Source organism: Lytechinus variegatus, chromosome 2 (genome assembly GCF_018143015.1).
Source record: "Lytechinus variegatus isolate NC3 chromosome 2, Lvar_3.0, whole genome shotgun sequence".
Taxonomy (NCBI): domain Eukaryota; kingdom Metazoa; phylum Echinodermata; class Echinoidea; order Temnopleuroida; family Toxopneustidae; genus Lytechinus; species Lytechinus variegatus.
In genome coordinates this window covers 50,007,669-50,030,171 of record NC_054741.1, presented here as the reverse complement: position 1 = coordinate 50,030,171, position 22,503 = coordinate 50,007,669, and the positions used below count along the sequence as shown (strand labels likewise).

Below are 22,503 nucleotides of genomic sequence, written 5' to 3'. Positions count from 1 at the left end.
ATTTTTGATTTAAGTCCTAATTAAAAAGGTTTTTTTGTAATCTTTCATCTTTTATTATTTCATTTTAATTAAAGCATCAATCCCTCTGGTTTCATTTTTTTTGCTTATTGGGTTATTTAAAGTTTGGTGTTGGTGTTGAGCAGATATATAAAGCATCACAGCACCCTAATATAAAAGACTGGTTTTCAAGACAAGTATCACTTGTTCAAAGGGGAAGTTCACCCTGAAGAAAACTTTGTTGTAAAAATAGCAGAAAAAATAGTAAAAAATATTGGTGAAAGTTTGAGGAAAATCTGTTAAAGAGTAAGAAATTTATTAGAGTTCAAAGTTTTGAATTTGTTACGTCATAAACGAGCAGCTGCCCCATTTGTTATGTAATATAAAATGCATGAATTTCAAATTTTGTATGGTTACTGATGACTTAATTTTGTTTTCTATTAATGATCGAGTGTGAAATGATTTGTCTATTGATATAAAAAAGGTACAGTGAAAACCATTTTCAATTTTCTGAGAAAATGACATTTCATTGATTTTTTACCATCCACTATGTAGGAATGCTGCTCGCATATGACGTCACAAATCAAATCATTGAAATTCTAATAACTTTTTAATTATTTGATGAATTTTTCTCAAACCTTCGGCAATATTTTTCATTATTTTTTCTACTATTTTTACTATAGACTTATCAGGGTAAACTTCCCCTTTAAGTGTCACTTGGTTCTGAGCTATCGATGATGTGATGTGACATGATGTGCATCATTATGGTTGAATCATATTAGCAGTTACACTATGAAAGCCAATATTACTTATGCTTCCAACACTAGCACCCATGTTGAACTTGAAACCACCTATATTCTTGAGACAGGATTTCCCTTTAAGATATATTGATCCTAAATGTCCTTCCTGGATTGAAATTTCGAATGCCGGGCCCTGTCTTACAAAGAGTTACGATTAATTAGATCAGTCGCAACTATGGACGGCCAGCAACGTCAACATGTATTAAGCATTTTTATTCACAATATTTTCCAACTATGATGTATATTCATGCATTCATTGTTTTGTTTTTTAATTCACTGTGCTTCTTTTTTTTACAAAGGACATTGTGCCAATTTCCTATAGAAAAAAATTAAGACACTGATGGATTTCCATAGAGTTACGATTGATCGGATCAATCGTAACTCTTTGTAAGATGAGGCCCTGGTAGTTCCTTTCTAAGAAATCTCTGTGCACTCCAGTGTACAATATCCTTTTACTGGTTATTGAAGTTGATAACAAAATCTTTTAAACTAGAAATTGTAGAAATGGACCATTACAGTTCAAATGTATGATTAAAAAATAATGATAATAATAATATAGGTATATTTACCCAGGGTAACTCAGAAAAGCATGACATTATTAATTATGTACTATATTGAGTTCCAGATTGATCCCCCCCTCCTTATTGAGTATCTCAAAGCATTGTTTACAGTCAAACTCTTAATACGACTTAATACGATTTTTGTTTGTATCAGGTAAGGGTTCGTTCGATTATAAAATGGAATTATTTCTCACATTAAAGTTTTGTTGATATTTTTCTTTTACTGTTTCCAGCCAGAGTCTTGGTGAGTTCAGTGAATACCTTGAAGAATACATGCACAATGATGATAGAAGGTAAGTTCTTCAAGATGGCATTCCTCGCGCAGTGGTAGATTTAGCAAGGTTAGATAGTGTAACATTTTAACGTGCCCAATAGTTTGTGAACAAATGTGGCATAAGCCATTCCATAGTTCCATTCTGTGCATGATCAGGAGAAGGTCATTGGTACTAAACTGACGCTGTGGTTTAATATTTAATGAGATAAGCACCAAATTTTATGTCTTGATTATTTATATATTCTTTTGAATTGTGTTTTTCAATGAATCCACAAAAACAGCAATATGTCCACTAGTGACTGGTATTTCACAGTTGGCCAAGTGCATTGTTATAACAACACACTTATGCATCCAAAGTAGAAATGCAACAAATGCCTTCATAGGGTGTTCATCTGGTCTATTCAATTTCTTCATCCTGCTATGTCGGGCATGCTCACATGATATCTTGCTTTGAAATTTGCCTATCATAATGAATGGTTAATGAAAGAAATGAAAGGTCTGTTGACCAAACTTGCCCATGAAGTACTACAAAATGTCTATTTGCATTGATCCAGCTTGATCAGCCCCTGTCTTTACTTTAAGAATGTTTCTTCAGTCATTTTGATGTGAAATAAATGTCAGAAACTTATTATCTTAACTATGTATATTCTTTGAGAAATCTATGCATAACCATCATATTGTAGTAGATATAATTATAATAATGATTTACCAGAAAATTAAAAAAAAGAAACAGAAATACGTTCCTTTGTTTTTGAAAAGCACAAAAGCAAGAGAGAATGAAAGGAATTAATGGGTCCGATTGGGTTTTATTGCTCAATTCAATGTCAAAATTATTTCACATCACTTTGAAGTAAAAAAAAAAAAGAAAAAAAATATGGATAAAAGTTAGATATCAAATTTGGTGAGAGAAAGTGGGAGAGGCCAGCGGGTAATTCATAACAAGTCTATTCCCCATATTAAAAATGATTGTTCACAATCTACTTTCAATTACATGTACTTATTACATAATTGGTTGATTCTTGACATTTTATTTTGTTTAGGTTATCACCCAGTACAGAGACCAAACTGAGACTACATTATAGGAGAGCTGTTAGGAACAGTACAGATCCATTCAAGAGGTAAATTATTTCTTCTCTATGTGCAAGTTGTCAATTTACAATCTGGGAGCATTTCATATGGGTACTTGTTAGATATTCTGTCTTACAATTACCTTAGTAATGTCCAGACATCGGTGCTTCTTAGCCAATAAAAATCAAGGAAAGTTATCCGATCTGGGGCCTGTAACACAAAGCTCGGCAATGATTGTAGAACATATATCTACAATTGATTCCATTGACTGCAATGTACAATCAATCACAAATATCAAGCGTATGATTAATCGTTAATCTTTGTGTTATGGGACTCTGATGACTTTGAGACAACAGGGTTAATGAAATGCTCTTCAGAGGTCAAATGTAAAATTGATTTCCTATAGATGTATCGATGTGTTCGTATTATTTTCCTGAAAGAGGAAGGTGAAGATAGAACTGCTGATTGTGTCAAGTTACATGAGTGTTATCCCACTCATATCCTAAAAAAATGAATGTTTAACCAGGCATGATATATTCCTGACTACAATCAGAAATTTGATTTTTTTTTTTCAGATTAAATTTTTTTGACTATGTGAAATCCTTTGCCCAAGAACATTCTCATATTGTTTTTTACTGCTTTTAAAGTCAAATGATAAAACTATCAAGAGACTCACCTTGAAAAATCACTTTCGATTTCTTTACTACGCAAGAGCTTGTAACCCCGACCGGGGCGCCTTGGACTTCGTTGATGACTTAACGACCCTTGGCTATTGTTCAGAATTTTCAGAGGGGAATATCGTGCCTGGTATAACTCATGTTCCCCAGGTCTTATGTAGAAGCCAGTGAAATTGTCTGAGAATCACCAGCACAATAGATAAATATATCCTTTAAACTTTCAGAATGTGCCTTCACAAATTGATCTTAGAAGTATATCTTTATTCAATATCTTCTACTGGTACTCTCTAACAAGAAAGTGTTACCTATGTAATGTCTTATATGCTATGATTTAGATTCAGACAACATTAAGAATGATGTGTTTATCAGAGCTGAAAACTAGTACTGATTTCCAGTAATTAGTATTGAAAAATTAGAAGAATACTGATGTCTAAAGTTTGGTTTTATGTGTTGTGTATTTCTTTGAAAATACTGAATTCCTCATCAAAATACTGATTTTCAGCTTTTGAAATACTCAAATGTTCCCCCGGGGTAACTTACCACATGGACTTCTACCCACCCGTGTCTGGCAACCTCAGAAATGCACCCTAAACGCTGTTACTACATTAACTAAGTTTGCAACCCTAAATGGCGTAACCCATGAGAAAAGCCACCTTAAGTGGCGATAACAGGGATAAGCCCCTAATTTGATACGGCAAGTGGTGTAAACATATCGAAATTTACTAATCTGATACCATGCTGATTACTGATGTTAAATTGATGTTACATACAACAGGTATAAATTTTCGGCATTTAAAAAAAAGTTATTGTAAGTAAGGCCAGCATAATTTAATAATAATAATAAACATTCATTTGTATTACCCCCGGGAAATGTTCCTGCTCAGGTTGGCATATCTGGATAAAGGAGATCTGGAAAGTCCTATGATGATGATTCATCTTTGTGCTAGAAGTATCTTGTTCTCATCTAGAGCCACATGACATGATGGCATGAGAGCAGATACAATGCCAGACAATTTTAGGGTACCTCGGCTTGGAGGGCCATGTCATTTTGGCCTCTTGGTCGAGGGCTGAGGACTTTTGGTTTCCTTGATGAGGGGCTAGTAGCTCAGATTACAAAGGAGATTGGTTTATTTAGCCATAGTTTGAATACCCTCCTGGGTTTTTATGCCACTGCCCACAGCAGGTGGTCACTTGGGGTATCATGCTTTTTTTTGTCCATCCAATTTTCATTCACTTTAAAAAGGAGAATGAAACCTTTGGAAAAGATAGCTTTTGTGAAAACAGAAAAATCAAAGAAACAGATCAACGAAAGTTTGAGAAAAATTGGACAAATAATGAGAAAGTTATGAGCATTTGAATATTGAGATCACTAATGCTATGGAGATCCTCACATTGGCAATTCGATAAAGCTGTGTGATGTCACTTGTGAACAACTCCCAAAAACTTTAGTATATATTAACCTAAACTGCCTCTTTTATCACCATCTATCAGTAGATCATGTGTTCTTTCTATAGGAGGGCAAGTAACAAAGACTTTTAGTCAATATGTTATTGATAAAGAGTTTGTATCACCATAAAAAAAGCAAAAAGGGTCATTTTGGGGTATTTTGTAGTCCATCAAAGGGAAAGTTGTTCACATGTGACATTACACATCCTTGTCGCATTGCCAATAGAAGGATCTCCATAGCATTAGTGATTGCGATATTCAAATGCTCATAACTTTCTCATTATTTGTCTGAATTTTCTCAAACTTTCTTTGTTTTTATTCTTTGATTTTCCTGTTTCGACACAAGCCTACTTGATTCCAAAGGTTTCATTCCTGTTGATGACCAATCAACTTCAAACTTGGCACTTGACGCATAATGGAGCAGAAAAAACAATCTTGAGTGGATACTTTGGTCATGGGGTCATAGAGGTTATTTTAATCTCAAGTCATTTCATGTGTGACCATAATCCTTTTTTTTTTGTTATCACAGAGCATTATAAAATATTCTTATCTTTACAGGGCTGTATACTGCTTGCTAGGGCGATGTGATACGATGGACAACCATGCTGAGGTTTGCGAGAAGACTGAAGATTATTTATGGCTCAAGGTCAGTAACATGAACGGTGCACTGGTCAGAACATAACAAGATCAGTATGTTCTTGGCTACCAGAGTCTTTGAAGTTATAGCATTATGATTCATTTGTCAGAATTATATCAATGAATACAATTTGGTGATATTTTTTCATCAGAACTCTAAATGTAATCGGTATCTTCTAGTGAGATGGAAGACATACAAAGAAGTCTTGAAGTGGCAATGTATGCAGAGTTTTATGAGAAGTTAGACATTAGAATTCTATAGCAATTTGGTCTCTGCCAAATGCATGTTGCCATTTCAGTAAATTACATATATACACTATTCACTGGCTATTTATTTTTTATATATAACAAATTCATGATACATTCTCCCTGATGTTGTAATTCATTACAGTTAAGTCAAGTTCAGTTTGGCGAGTCTCCATCATCATCATCATCAAGTAGCCAAGGTTCATCTGATAGACTAACCCTTCAACAACTCCAAACAACTCTCTTAGAAGAATATGGAGAAACACACTTCAGTGCACATCAGAACCCACACCTTTACTTCAAGGTAAGTATGTTAAAACATGGTCCAGACATTCAGAAATTATGGGAAGCCAGGGGAAGTTGATGATTCTTCTAGAATATGATTCAATAACTTTGTTTTGAAGTGGCCTCCGCTTAATTTTTTCTTCAAATGGCCATCCTACAGATAATGATAGTAGGAATTAATTCTTATATAGCACATATCATGTTATGAAAATAATTATACTAAATAATTATACTAACATATAGCACATATTGCAATTTGTGTCTGTGTGCACTTTTGAAAAAGACAAGAAAGTCAGGAAAAGAAAGTTGCTGACAACCATAACATTAGCTAATGTGCTTTTAAGGTGGATTTAAAACATGGGCGATGTTATCTAAAGTCTCGGTGCTCTTCAAGAAAGTGTGGATATCATAACCCTGTCTTAAGCCTTTTACAGCGTACAAGCATTTCAACGAATACTCCTGCTTGGCGTCCATTTATCTCAACTGGGTCAAGTTTGGCATATGTAGGTTAAGATCTAGCTAAAGGACATATTTCATAGACAGGTGCCACAAGCAAGGGTTGGATATGAGAATGTCAGTCCTATATCCATTAGATCTTTATTTAAGTTAAATGGATTTTGCTTTGTCGGTCAAATTTATAAATGAATATAATATGTGACTGTCAGACTGTTTTTCTGGTAATCATTCTGCTTATTTGCTATTTAATGCGACATGTGACTGGATGACATTCCCAAATGACTTGTGTCAAGACTTATGTCATGCAATATCTTCAGGGCCTGTTGCATTAAATAACTTTATGCATTAGCTTTGCTTTCTAATGGCAATTACCATGGTAACATTGCTCAACAGCCAATTAAAATCAAGGATTCCATGAAGGTTACCATTGGATGGCAAAGATACCATAATAACAACTTCTATCCAACAGTTTCCTGATATATACATTTAACCTTAAAAAAAATCAATATATTTCAACATGTGTGTTTGTGGAGCGTTGTGGCCCAGTGGATAAGTCTTCTGACTTTAAAACAGGGGGTCGTGGGTTCGAATCCCAGCCATGGCGTAATTTCCTTCAAGAAATTTATCCACATTGTGCTGCACTCGACCCAGGTGAGGTGAATGGGTACCCGGCAGGATTAATTCCTTGAATGCATGAGCGCTGAAAGGCAGCTCGAGCTAAAGCCGGGGTAATAATAATAACAACGCGCCTTGGAATAGAATATTTCTAGATAGATGGCGCTATATAAATGCCTATTATTATTATTATTTGTTGTTTTCTAGATCCTGTTCCTATCTGCTCAATTTGAGGCTGCTATCGAGTTCTTATCCAGACATGATAATGGTCTAAGAAGCCATGCCGTTCATTCTGCCATCGTTCTACATGAGCTTGGTCTCCTGGCTTTACCTCAGAACATACAGGCACAGCTTTGTAAGTCATATTAGTTCATTTCTTGGTTGAGCTACCTTGGGCCCCATGTCTAAGATTTTGTAGTACTAAGTAAACTTAGTAGGTAAGGTAAACACAGTTTAGTCCTTAGAAGACATCATTTATTGTGAGGAGAGTAACTTATCTATACTCCCATTATGTATTGTAAGATATTATAAGTTGAGGTGTGTATTTCATTGCAAAGAATATGACACATGATTGCTGATATATATACAGTATGTATATATATTGTATATCATAGGATTTACAGTGCAGGCCATGATAAAATTTAAGCCTAGGATACAAAGCATTTAAACAAAACACTGAAATCTGGAAATTTAATGGAAAAAATATAAAAATTATATTTTTGTGATATGGATATCAATCTGCTTTTCTTAGCCTTTAAATACATTGGTAAAATACAAACATGAAACTGATTATTGGCAGTATGAATGGAGGTATACTAAAGTTGCAGATTGTTATGTACCAGAGGGTAACAGTTTAGAATTGATACCTCTACTCCCTGTTAACCTTTTCAATACAGTGAGTCGAGATCCACAAGACCCTCTTCCCATGCACAGACTCAACTTTGTTCGTCTCATCAGCATGTATACATCCAAGTTTGAATCCACAGACCCGAGAGAAGCTCTTCAATACTTTTACTTGCTCAGGTAAGAGAGATCCATCATAGCTTTTGATTAATTGTTAGCAAGTTTATGTTACTGTGAATGAGTGAAACATCTGGGAATGGTGAAGTGTGACAGAGGTTATTAAAATCTTCCAATAGTTTTTGACCAACTATGTTCTTTATTTAGATTACTTCCTTTAAAGGTCGGAGGAAGATGATATTAATGATTTTTATATGGGAGCTATCATTAATACTGTTGTTATATTAGTTCGCATTTGATAGAAGACTGATTTTGCTTAATTGTAGGGGTTCTTGCGGTTTAAAGAAGGTTATTTGGGGTCTAAATACCTTTTTTTCTCACTTTATTTTTGTTTATTGTTTCTAAAGAAGGGCTAAGCTGATGGTATACAAGGGATTTTTTTACATAAATGGGTGACAAAGGATTGACCAGAGTAGGGACTTGATGCAGAAAGAGTTGCAGGTATTTACACCCCCAAAAATAGATGGATATATGGATTAAATCTAATAAGCTCATCTTGAATAGATGATGAAAATTAAGATATATTTGATTTTTGGTGTTGCATTTAGTTGCAGTTTTTTCTCTGAAACTGGCCCCTGTTAAAATTTCACTCAAAACTGGTAATGCATTGTAATTTTGTTAGCTTTGGCATTAATCACTGAAATCAATGAATGATTTTGTTCCCTACAGGAATCTTAGGGATGCGAATGGAAAGAGTTACTTTGTGCGTTGCTTGAGTGAGCTGGTCATCGAGACGAGAGAATTTGAGACGTTGCTGGGACGTAGAGAGAGGGATGGAGCAAGGAGACCCGGAGCCGTCGACAAGTTTCAGGAGGATACTCAGAGCATCATTGAGACGGTTGCTATGGATACAGAGACCAAAGGATTGTTTGAGGATGCTCTGAAGCTACATGACCTTGCTGGGGTAAGATCAATTGTCATATTTATGTTGTTAGACTAGATTCTCTAATCCACTTTTATCATCCATCTCCATAGATATTATTGATATTGCATATTTATATTATGGAATTCCTCTTTGGAAAATCTTCCAGAGATTATTGTAATTATTTAAACAGGACAGTTTGCCAGGATCTGATCAGTAACATACTTTGATCAGTATTTACCAAGTTATTAGTACTGGCATAGAGAATAACTTTTTTTCAAGAAAATTAGTATTAGACAGAATTTTAAATGCTTTGAATAAATGCCTACTGATATAGAGTTCAAATTCAAAGAAAACGTTAATTTCTTGTCCTTCCACTTCAACTAGTTTGGTTGGAGTTTCTTTGTCTGGCATAGGTGATTGAGGGGTGTTCAGACAGGCAACTTGCCTGGCTGGGTTGAGGGATCTAGCTTCATCTGTCCTGTAGTTCTTACTTGATGTAGCGGCCTTGGACTAAAAATTACTCTTATGGGTGTTGCAAGAAATATTAATAGATCAGTTTTAATCATAGCAAATCAATTCAAACTTCTTGTTCCTACAAGCAGCAATTGAGTGTAAATTTGCAAATTGTTTCAAGACTTGTGATTGATTTAAGGACTTGAAAATTGACTTGCAATTGATTGCTAGTTTCTTGCAACACCCCATAGGTATCCTGTTTTGCCTTCCGTGGTGGGCTGTCTCTCAGTCCATCAGCTGTTGTGATGATCATAACGACATCAATACAAATATGGTGTAGAATATTCGTATAAAAAATATCAATCCAGGGTAAATATCCAAAAATTGAGGGGAGCCAATTTGTGTTTGCTCGGCCATGAGGTGTTTCTGTTTAAGCGTAATATTGCCTTAACAATGAACAGCATTTAGGCCACTTAATTCAATGGACTTGTTCTTTTCAAGTAATTGGAAGAATTTGTTGGTAAATGCTACTTGAATTAAGTGAGCACAGGATTATCTAAACAAAGCACAGGATATAGGCCACTTTGAATGAACTCCAGGATTCAGTTCTATTCAGTTGATCAGATAAAATTTAGTAAATGGTACTCAAAGGTTTAAGAATTGTAAGATTATCTTAACAGCTTATCAGGATTATCTCAAGGATGTACTGATATCTCTTTATGGTATTGTGTAGTCCTTTAAGACTCCTGAACTGGTGATTAAGAAACTAAGTAGAATGGCCAGGAGAGCAGTTCACAAAGAATCCATATTTGCTGTCAGCCAATCAGATGCACAGATTTCGGTAGCTTGTAACAGGTGCCATTGACAATTGCTGTTTAAGAAAAACCTTGGGGTTCAGAGGATATATGTAGGTAATCAATCAACAATTCTAAGTTTTCTGGTATAAGTAGTGCTGGTGTTTTCTTGTCAAGAAGCATTTTCTTGGAATGTCAACTGTGAAGCATCCATTTTGTTTCATTAGAACACAGATAAGGTTCTTGAGCTGATGAACAGACTGCTGAGTCCCACCATCGCATCATCAAACAGCCCACAGTCCAACAGAGAGAGGTTACAAGCACTGGCTCTCAGCATAGCAGAGAGGTAGGTCATTTATTATTACTTCACAAATATTTACAAGAAGGTGGAAACCGGCAGGAGTTCCTTGTTCACTATTAAAGAACAATGTAAAAGCTAGTCAAGCTTCTTGTTTTATAGCTGGGGTGGTATTCGATTTGAGTAACATGGATGGTGGATGTTTGTGTTACAGATAGCATTGTTTGTTGGGTTTTTTCCTTGACTGTTGGATCCTTGCTAGTAGGTGTGTGGCAATTGTTTTAGGTTTGATTTTTTTTCCAGGAATGGACACATTAGTTTTATAATCATATTTAACTCTTGCTATGTTCTGTTTTTATTGTAAAATATATCTTTTCACAATGACACTTATTTACAGCATACTGTTTAATTCAGTTTAATCCAGTTTAGACTTGTTTGTTTTTAGCATTGAAACCACACTCCATGCTGTCCTCCAATGGCAATAAGAAAAAATGTTCTCAAAGATTCATTGCTTTTAAAAGTGTTAGATCAATCTGTCTTTCACCTAGCCACCAATGCAATACTTATGACAGGACTTTGAGTTCCTGTTCAAAATTGCCCCTGGAGAAGAGCATATTGGGTAAGATGTGGAATTCAACTCAAATGTATGGTTGATAATCACTTGACTCTTTCCATTATAATGCAGCATATTCTTCCCTTAGTATTGTTTAAAAATTCCCATCTTCCCCTTGTTGGCTTTTTTCTGTTGCTTCTTTATCTTTCCACAATTTGGTCATACTTTAAAGACAATTATTTTCTGTGTGTTTATGCAGGTATCAATCCAAAGGTCTGACTGGTAGTCCAGCAAACACCAAATCCTTCTACCTCCTCCTTGACCTTATGACCTTCTTTGATGCTTACCACAATAGAGATCTCGACAGAGCATTATCGGTTAGTCTTTATCCATTCAAATCGTACCATAGTTCTAATGCTGTGCTTATATTCACCTTGCAAATGAAATAAAAAGTGTTGGGAACGGTGGATGGAATTGGTGCAGGATTTAGCTGTATATTTGTACAATAGATTTACCATTGCCCAAGATGTTGGAGGAATGATAAAAATCACAGCAATTAGGCTTTAAGTTGAACAACCTTTTGCTCAGATTAACACCAATCATTATAACTTCTTTGAAGAGTATCATTTCTCATGATCCAATTCAATGCAAACAGCAAGGGAAACTGGTAGCCAAAATAAGCGGCCAAAAGATATTTAGAATAAATTCAAAGTGATATTATTTCTCATGATCATATAAACTCATATCATTCAGAAAAGCTCATCTCGGAATAAAATCTTTTTTGGTATACTGGAAAGGTTTGAATTGAAAATGTTGTTTGAGTCCGATGATGAATCTTTATCCTTGCGCTCGAAGTGTTACCCTCCACGCCCTAGCGGAGTAGGTGTGGCACAGTGCTTGACAATCAAAGGGTCCCCTGGTTAGGAGGGTCCTTCCTTTAGGACGTCTTGACTGGGGGCTGAGGACTCAAATCAACAAGTCATTCTCTTTTTTATCCCTCTATCAGAGTTTTTGTTTTTTTCTTCTTGACTATGTGATGAGCACAAATATTAGAGATGGGCCTAATGTCAGAATGTTGCTGTTAGCTTGTGGAGCACTGATCATGATAGCCAGGGTCATGGGTTTAAACCCCTGAAAGGGCAGTGCAATTATCTCACTTGTTTTTTCTTTATGAATGTCATGCTTTACTGTTTTGCCATAGCCATGAGAATTATTGAGAAATACCTTGTAGTACTCAGACTAATAATCAAGTGGATATCCATTAAGAGCGACTGCAGCAATAAAGACGCTGAATACTAGTAGTTAAGCTAAATATTTACAGTTTTCTCTTGCTAATTTTCTTTCCAGACAATCCGTCAACTTCAGATTATAGCTCTCAGTCCTGAATCAGTTGATGATAGAGTGCATGGATTCAAACAGTACACTGATGAGGTAAGATAATATCTTAACATGTGAAAACTTTAACCCGTAGGCCATGGGAACCGAGTGGCACCTGTACAAAGTCTATGGGAATTAGAGAATTTAGCATCCAAGGGGTTAAGTGAGGAAAGATTTGATGAGTTGCAGTTTGTTTTATGACTCTTGGCTTGGATCGTAGACTCACTGGACAGTTTACTAGAGGGCCATCGCAGTGGAATTCTTCACATCGTTTATTTTGTTTGATTCATATATCTGTGATACAATACTTTATGGAATCAAAGAAATTTTATAATGAAACATCAATCAATGATGATAAGTGTGTGGTAATTACGTTTATGGAATGTATGCCTTTGACGATGTGGAATAGCATTGTCATTATTCATACCTATTTTACTCACAAAAATAATTAAGATTACGACATTTGTGAAAATCCTGTTCTGCAACAAGACTATTTGTTGTATAATCTCATTTAATGCACACCTTTCCAAAACTTTTTTTTTTCGTGTCACCAGATAAGAAGAAGTCTTCCAGATGTTCTCCTTGCCACGATGACTATCCTATACACCAAGTATCGATCATGTCGTAGCAGCGGAACCCAAAGTCCTCAGGCTAGGGCTGGCCAACGTCATGAAAATGGAGGAAAGGAATCCGTAAGTATCTCTGTCATTCTACTCTTCGTCATTGTTTGCTTTGTATTGTTTTTGATATCCGAATTTTTTGTAAGAATATTACGAGAGCTTCTAAAACATTCTCAGAGTGGAAATTATGAGCAATTTGCTAGAGGTGAAGTGTCCAGCCTCTTTTGCAATGACATGAAAAAGGTGTGTGAAATGAAAAATGGGAGTCAATGTCAAAATAATCTTTATTTTTTTTTCATTACTATTATTAAATCAACAATGTTATGAGAGTGATAATTGAAACAAAACTACCATTATACAGTGCTTTTTGGTAAACATGAAACTGTAGTTTTGGAGCAATTCCATAAACTACTGGTATATAACATTAACGTAAAATATTTTCTGTACTTCCAATCTCCATTCTTCCTTTACTTCGTCAACATTCCAAGCTTTGACAATTTCAGAACAATAAAACATTTTATGTTTAAGTTGTGAACAGATCATAAATTTAAAGGATCCACTTGGGAGGGACATGTATACTTCTTAGAATCGCACTTTTCAGTTATTTTCTGTCTTACTCTTCCCATTCTCTGTTCAGTTCTTGGCCCACCTGAGGAAGCAAGCCAAGGCTCTGATCACCTTTGCTGGGATGCTGCCTTACAGGATGCCAGGAGATACCAATGCACGCCTTGTACAGATGGAGGTTCTGATGAACTAATCAGTCAGACCTCGGGCCCATAACACACAGCTTAGCAATCATTGCAGAAGAATGCCTTTACAATTGATTGCATTGACTACCACATACGATCAATCTTGAAAATCGATAATACGATCAGTCGCTAACCTTTGTGTTACCGGACCCATGTCTCATCATTTTGTGAAACCAACATTCCTTAAAGTCATAATGAACTGATACCTTTAGGGACAACCTTCAGAATGTTTGAAGATATTGTCGGTGTTCATCTGAAAATTATAGTAAACTTTGATGTCAATTTTCTCTGAAATGGGTTTGCACAGTCGTATGGGGATATGATGGTTCAGATGACTGCCGATGAAATGAGCATCATTCCTAGGGAATGTTTTGGGGATACAATCCCAGCTAAACTGGTGCATTATTGTGTGATAATACATTGCAAAGCAAATCACTTTAGAAATGGCCAAGACCTGTGCACGTGGCTTACTGTTAATTGCAATTTCATTTTGGAAGACAGGTGCTTGTACAAGAATTTAGAACTATAATAATGATTATAGTTTGACATATTTAGTGCTTTTTTTTCCAGAGGATGTAGAGCGCAAGTAAATCATATCAAGTTTTAGGACAAGGACGCACTCTTGTTGGGGTAATTAAAAAGTATCATGTGACCAAAACTCTATGGTCGTGTTGTCGTTTACAGCCTAACATTGATTCCCCCTCCAAAAAAAAGTCATAGTCCTGTATTCTGAAGTCAGGTTTAACTTAAACTCAGGTTTAAAGTTGTGGTTAAATTATGGATAGTCAGTCGTTACATAAATCACTAACGGTAGAGATATCATATTTCAGCTCATTTGGCTCTCAAATCATTCATAATTGTCTAGGAAGTATAAATTAATGATTGTCTTCACCATCGATGAAACAGGAAAGAGCATGTTAAACATAAGAAACATACAACTTAATAAATATTTTGAGACTTTTGGCTTCCTATAATTTTAGCACAGAGTTAGACCTTGGTCTAAGTTACACCTTAATTCAGAATACGGACCATAGAAACTGGAGGACAAATTAAACCTCAGATTTGATCCCATTTGCAGATGGTTCAATTTCATCATTGTACGAGCATCCGTCAAGTCAAATGGAAGGTCCTTAATGGCTAACCTTGTAGCTTCTTTAAATATTAAACCAATGAGGGTACTCTTTGGCCCGAATTCACAAAGGTGGTTTTGAAAACCCACGGTTGAGTCCATGGTTTATGCAGATTTCCTGTATAAATTACACTTAATTTACTGTGTATATTAATTAAAATGTCCAATGCTGATGCATGCTCTTGTCAGAGTGCTCCAAATTTACGCCTGTGGCCATGGTTATTCACGCTAATTCATTCATGAGTCTACTGTTTTGAATAATGGGTCCACTCTTCAAACAGTGGTGTGACAAAAGCGCGCATCAGCATTGGACATTTTTTATAAAAGCGCCCGATACAAGCTAAATTAAGCGTAATTTATACAGGAAATCTGCATAAACCATGGACTCAACCGTGGGTTTTCAAAACCACCTTTGTGAATTCAGGCCTTTGTGTTCAGTTTATTTAATGGAGGCCTGAATGTGGATACAATCCATCTTCCTCACAATATGTAAAATGAATTCAAACTCGGCTGAAATTGTCCCATAGATTTGATCTGTCTTTTATTAAATTGTAAATGTTATGTATTTTGTTTTCACTTCTATCATGGAGGAGGTGAGGTACATCTAAATGTTGGTTCTCATCTTTTTCAGGAATAGGAGAGATAATTATTACATATTATACCTTGACCATCAATTCCTATGTTTTGTTGAAGGACAAGTCCACCCCAACAGAAAGTAGATTTGAATGAAAAGAGAAAAATCCTGCAAGCAAAACAATGAAGATTTCTTCAAAATCGGATGTAAAATAAGAAAGTTATGACATTTTAAAGTTTTGCTTAATTTCACAAAACATTTATGTGCACATCCTGGTCGGTATACAAATGAGGTGACTGATGACATCATCCACTCACTATCTCTTTTGTATTTTATTATATGAAATATTCTAATTTTCTCCCCATTGTCAAGTAAAACTACGATAAATTCGTCTCTGAACATGTAGAATTAGCATTGTTTATTCCTTCATGGTTCAGTCAAGTTGGTCCTTATTGTCCAATCTGTAAAAAAATGAAATATTGTATAAATCAAACAATAAAGTAAAATAGTGAGTGGGGGATATCATCGTCTGTCTCATTTGCATGTCAGTGAGTTGTGCATATCACTGTTTTGTGAAAAATGAGCGCAACCTTTCACATCCGATTTTGATGAAATTTTCAGTGTTATGTCATTTTGATTTTTCTCTATTTATTCAAATCAACATTGTTCCGGGGTGGATTTGACCTTTAAGTATGATAATCATTTCAATGAATTGAAAATGTTGTTTGAGTCCAATGATGAATCTTTATCCTTGCGCTCGAAGTGTTACCCTCCACGCCCTAGCGGGGTAGGTGTGGCACAGTGCTTGACAATCAAAGGGTCCCCTGGTTAGGAGGGTCCTTCCTATAGGATGTCTTGACTGGGGGCTGAGGACTCAAATCAACAGGTATTTCTGATCTCTATCAGGGTCTGGGGGATGATATCGGTAATCTATTGGCATAAAAAAATGATTGCAAGTTCAATTTGAGTTTTATTCAGACATGATTCGACAAACAAATTTTGGTATTGTGAGTTCATCCCCACAACTTTGAACAAAACTTATTATATTGCAGTTTTCTAAATTTTCCAAGAAATGCACAATTTGGTCTGAAACATTATTTCCAATTAAATCTATTATTCGACTTTGAGAAGCCAGACTCTCACAGACTGAACTGTTTCTTGGGTGGCTTTATATTTTGTAATCAAAATCAGCAACAGTTCGATTGAATCTTTTGGGTTGTATTTTGTTACCCACTCTCTTATGGAAGAGAGGTAAAATTACACAAGATATCCAAATCAAAATTTCTTGTATGATTTAAGATCTGTTTGCTACAAAGTAATTCATTAATTTGGTATTCCTTTATAGTGCAGTATTAAAGGTTAAGGCAGTGAAGCCACGTGAAGAAGGCATCCAACATGGTATTGTCATTTACAAGGCAGTACAAAAAATGTGAATATGTAAATCATGTGGGTTGTGTCTATGCTAGATACAATAAAAGTGACATCAATATTTGATGTAAAGTTGCTTTGAAAAAGTGAATTTGTTAATAAAATGTTTCATAGAGAAATTGTAAATTTTATGATCATGACTTTATCTTTCACACTTGTCTTGGGTGATATTGAGTGATTGAATGTATTTCTTAATCAATGCAGTACTTATTTGTTACGGGTGTTTATAGTATATACATGTAGTGCATCTCAGGAAAAAGGGCCCAAGTTTTAGGAATATTATATTTCAACTTTATCACAATTATGATGAATATGTTGCAGCTTATGTGAAACTTCAAGCATGAGTATGTAAAAATAATTTCAAGAGAATGCACTAAAAAGTGTTCCATAATGAAGTTGTATCTGAATTTCAAAGGAAAATAACACTTCTAAAAATTTCAATATCTCCCCTTTGATGACACCTAGACCAAGGAAAATGGGCACACTTTTTTTTTCTTAACTTTGACTTGCATATCATTAAAAAAGATTATTTTACTGGTCACCTGCAAAAGCACAAAATGTAATGAACACAAATTACTTGCAGCATGGCTGATTGGAATGATAAAATGGAGCGGCAAGTGAAAAAATAAATTCCAAACTGTTCAAGTGTTATGAGACGTCTTGCAGTGAAAATTTCTTAAATTTGAAAATAAACATGAAAAATTTAATGATTTTAAAGAAAAGTACCTATGGTTCCTTCATTTTCTTTAATATGGGTGTCATAATACAGGGCAGAAAATTAACTTTATAAAAATGTGATTCCCTTTGAAATTCACTAAATTTTTTGGGTACCTTACAAATTATTTTTACTCACCTTTGGCTAAAATATACACATTTTAAGTTGCATCTAATAACAGAGAGCTTTACGAATGTGTCATTCATCAATTATGATTGTGATGAAAGTTATGAAGAATTTTTTTTTGTGTGTGTGAAATGCACTTTTGAATAAGAGTATGCAGACATTCATTTCTCTCATTTTCTGTCTTTCTGACTTCTATACTTGCATTGTCCCTTTGACTGTCTTAGGTATAATCTGAACTATGGACATTGCACAACAATAAGAACTAAGCTTCATAAAATCAGGATATTATAAACAAACAATATGTCATAACAAATAACTTTATTTGCAGTAGAATATAAATACAATTTATTTACAATCAAGAGCTTATTTCATCAGAACTGTAGAAAACAAATTTATGAATACATATTAGCAAACTGTTCAAGAAGAATACAACAAATAATCTAACAGTACACTTCAGATTCCCAAGATTTTTATCAAGCAAGTCACATTAACTTTGAAACTATTTCTAGCCGTAGGAGGTGATCTGAACACATGGGTATTCTTGAAAAAAAAAAAGAAAAACAAATGTTCACCAAAACTGTCATGGAAACAAGAACCTCATGTATCTGTAAATTAGTTCCCTTTATATCAAAGATAAATACAGGCATTTACGTGAATAGAATTCATTGTTATGAAACTACACATACATCATTATGGGCAATTCCATAAAATAATAAACCTTTTGTATGTCCGACCCCCATTTTTCTCAAGTTTTATTTCACTTCATAAACTGACCAAAGTCATGATCATTTGAGAGCATAACGGACTGTCATAAGAACAAGAAGTCAGAGACAGAAAATTTCATGAAGGTCCCACATATAGGGGTCAGATGTATATATTATATAGGAATTGCCCTTATGGTAGGCATAAATAAAGGGTAACATTTGTTACAGGACTGCACGAACAAACTAATCTAAATATCAAATTATGATTTCTTCATTGTCTGATATCGCACGACTTCATTAGAAAAATATCTTCAATCTCATGTTAAGGGCCTGATCCCACTAGCGTACTCATAAAGGATACAGCGGACAAGCAAAATTTCAGGGTGGCTCCATCCGTTTTCATCCGCTCCCGACAATGGCTAAATGGGCGAACAATGAGGACGGATGCTCGATGGATAAAGAGCGCATGAAGCACGTATGCAAATAGTACGCATCAAATACATAACGTTTTCCCACAGATGGCAATAATCTTTTCTGTTTTACACCCTCTCTGCATCCGTTAGTGCAGTGGGACCAAGCCTTAATATATGAAGCAATACCCATCCTTTAATGACCAGAATAAAACACAAAAGTTGGTTGCACATTATCCTAAAGAAGAAATGCTTCTGAAACTACTAGTAAAGCTACAATGTGTCACAAGGATATAATGTCATCTGCACTGCAAAACATCTTTATTTAAACTCTTATGATACAAATATCAAATACCTACGTCTTTTCAGCTTGATAGAGCAACCCCATAATCGCAAAGTGGGTTACACAAAAAGGAAATCTAGATTAATTATATAAGCCATACACATTATGGTTTTACAGTTAACTGGTTCCTTCTCATGAAATCAGTGCAAGGTAAATAGACATGGGTAAAAGCACAGCCTGCAGCTTTGGCTACAGCTATGTATAATGTTTTTCACATGGGGGGGGGTGATTGTGACACCTGTAACACTGACCTTTGTACTAAATAATATTGTTGCTTGAGTAACCAAATAAGCTTCATAGATTGCATTAGCCCACGGCAATGAAGCCAGGAGATAGCCATGGGTACCCACTTCAACAGTAATGCTACCCTTTGAAATTCCCACATACCAACAGTGGTTCTAAACTGCCTTGCCCTCCCGATGGCTTACTGCTAAGACTGATTACACTAGTCTCCTCGGAAGCTATTCAATAGTTTATGAAATCTATTAAAATCAAAATAGATCTAAGAGCATAGTGCAAAGATTGCAGACAAAGGTCGGAAGGAAAACAGTCAATACCTTGATTTTTAAAACAGTTTCAGACCACATTTTCATACTCACATTTTTTAATGCACATCTTTTAAGAATTTCAAATGAATAATGTTGTGCATTATTCATTTGAAATTCTTAACCCCCAAAATACATGTACATCCCTTTTCTTTACTTATTGTTTTAAATTTAACATTCAAATAAACTTCAAAATTAAAACTTTGAATACATAATATACAGTGAACTTCAGTTGTTCTCATTAATAATAAAATAAATTAATATTGAGTATGGTTATTCTTAATTTCTCTTCACAGAAAAAAAAAGAAACAAAGATATTTTTTCAAAGAATGACCCACAGATAGTAAAATAATCGTCAAGGTCAAGTTAATCAAGGACGGAGTACTGATTACTTTTATCAAGGTGTAAGATTGTAGAATAATGTCCAATCAGAACAGAAGGTAAAAGGTAGGAGGCTGGTACAAGATAATGTGACAAATTTATCATCACTACATTGTTCATAGTCAATGCAACATTAATAAATTTACCCAATTTAGGCTAGTCTGTTGTGCTACAAATGAAGGAGGTCATGAAGAAGAAAAAAAAAACTAATAGGTATGGATGTTTTAAGGGTACAATCATTAAAATCATGAACTTGTATCCAATATTTGTGGCACTATCACAATATATCATTCACACATGTATTTTCAACAACAACAAAAATAGCGAATGAATGTGTTCATAATATATATTTTTTTACTTAAGCTAAACGATCGGATGAGTATTTCTTAAAGCTGTTATCAGGGTTCCCACAGAAATTTGATAACAGAATTCCATGACTTTTCCCCACGACTAAATTGCTGCTTTCCATGACTTCCCGTGACTACCCGGGAGTTATGAAGAATTTGGGATGTCACAAAACTGGTAAAATGGAAATCATGAACACCAAATATACTAGCAGGGTATGATCACAGAGTATGAGAGTTGCAAGACACGACTAACTAGAAAGCTGCCATAGCCGATAGGTAAATGCAATTCCAAACTTGACATAATAATAATAATAGGCATTTATATAGCGCCATCTATCTAGAAATATTCTATTCCAAGGCGCGTTGTTATTATTATTATTACCCCGGCTTTAGCTCGAGCTGCCTCTCAGCGCTCATGCATTCAAGGAATTAATCCTGCCGGGTACCCATTCACCTCACCTGGGTCGAGTGCAGCACAATGTGGATAAATTTCTTGCTGAAGGAAATTATGCATGGCTGGGATTCTACCCACGACCCTCTGTTTCAAAGTCAGAAGACTTATCCACTGGGCCACAACGATCCTGTTAGATATTCCAATTTCCCTGACCTTCCATGACCACAGATTTTTCCAGGATTTTCCATGACTGTGGGAACCCTATGTTATGAGTGACTTCATGTACGACTGGTGATCCTTTCTTATGGTGAATGATACTGTACACACCGATTTCCAATGATGTTGATTTAGTTCTGAAGAGAGGGTCACCAGATTTCCCATGACCGTGGGAACCCTATGTTAAGAGTGACTTCACGTACGACTGGTGATCCTTTCTTATGGTGAATGATACTGTACACACCAATTTCCAATGATGTTGATTTAGTTCTGAAGAGAGGGTCACCAGATTTCCCATGACCGTGGGAACCCTGTGTTATGAGTGACTTCATGTACGACTGGTGATCCTTTCTTATGGTGAATGATACTGTACACACCAATTTCCAATGATGTTGATTTAGTTCTGAAGAGAGGGTCTCCAGATTTCCCATGACCGTGGGAACCCTATGTTATGAGTGACTTCACGTACGACTGGTGATCCTTTCTTATGGTGAATGATACTGTACACACCAATTTCCAATGATGTTGATTTAGTTCTGAAGAGAGGGTCACCAGTTGTTTCTAGTCACTCATGACTTGCGATCAGCGTTATGCAACATCCATCCGGTTATAAATAAAACAAGCCCATTGGTACCTTACTCTGCCACAAATCGTGAGGAAGAAAAAAATGGGAGTAAATTTTATCATATATAACACAAGGCTCGACATTAGCAGCCCGGTGGCCCGGGGCAACCAAAAATGAGAGTTGGGCCACCAAAATTCTTTAAAATCCAACACTTAGTGGCCCAGTTGGGCTACCAAAGTTTTGATGAATTGTAATCTTTTCTATTGTTTTCAGACACTAAATTTGCTTTGCGGCCACCAAAATTATGAAATTTATGATTTTGATGTACCAATCGGGCCACCGAGAAAAAATGTTAGTGTGGAGCCATGTATAAAATCCTGATATTTGTATGGTACATATATAATCCAAATTTTAGTGTATAGCCATGTATAAAATACTAATATTTGTATGGTACATGTATAGTCCAAATACAGTGAAAACTACATGTTCACAGACTGGCCATTCTACAGTTTAAACCCATTATCTAATCTGAACTCTCTTTGGAGTAACACTACCCCTTGAAAACCATATAAAATATGTATACAAGGTGACATATGGACAATAAATTGTTTAAACCGCTGTATCTACTCTACACCAATAAGTGAGTTGCCTTTCCTGTGAATACCAATGAATGTGAATTGAACAGCCTAAATACCTAAATGTAGATGTAAATATCATAAGATAATGAATTACGAGGTACTTTCTTGCTGCATGCATTAAGGCCACCGCACACCTTATGACCCGACTGGTCAGCGACTGGCTTGCCACTGAGTGAGGGGAGATGAATCGCAAGGCAGT

At 35.4% G+C, this 22,503-nt stretch overlaps 1 protein-coding gene across 1 annotated transcript in view; it reads left to right on the top strand.

Annotated features, from left to right (window-relative positions):
• Positions 1 to 14,563, top strand: part of LOC121408278 (nuclear pore complex protein Nup93-like) — a 43,559-nt gene extending 28,996 nt beyond the window's left edge. The window contains exons 10-21 of the mRNA XM_041599684.1: positions 1,591 to 1,650; positions 2,672 to 2,749; positions 5,381 to 5,468; positions 5,850 to 6,008; positions 7,268 to 7,415; positions 7,957 to 8,083; positions 8,750 to 8,984; positions 10,420 to 10,538; positions 11,303 to 11,420; positions 12,391 to 12,474; positions 12,975 to 13,112; positions 13,678 to 14,563. Coding sequence (XP_041455618.1) covers positions 1,591 to 1,650; positions 2,672 to 2,749; positions 5,381 to 5,468; positions 5,850 to 6,008; positions 7,268 to 7,415; positions 7,957 to 8,083; positions 8,750 to 8,984; positions 10,420 to 10,538; positions 11,303 to 11,420; positions 12,391 to 12,474; positions 12,975 to 13,112; positions 13,678 to 13,797 — 1,474 coding nt within the window. The 3' untranslated portion in view covers positions 13,798 to 14,563. The remainder of the gene's footprint in view (positions 1 to 1,590; positions 1,651 to 2,671; positions 2,750 to 5,380; positions 5,469 to 5,849; positions 6,009 to 7,267; positions 7,416 to 7,956; positions 8,084 to 8,749; positions 8,985 to 10,419; positions 10,539 to 11,302; positions 11,421 to 12,390; positions 12,475 to 12,974; positions 13,113 to 13,677) is intronic.
• The last annotated feature ends 7,940 nt before the right edge of the window (positions 14,564 to 22,503 follow it).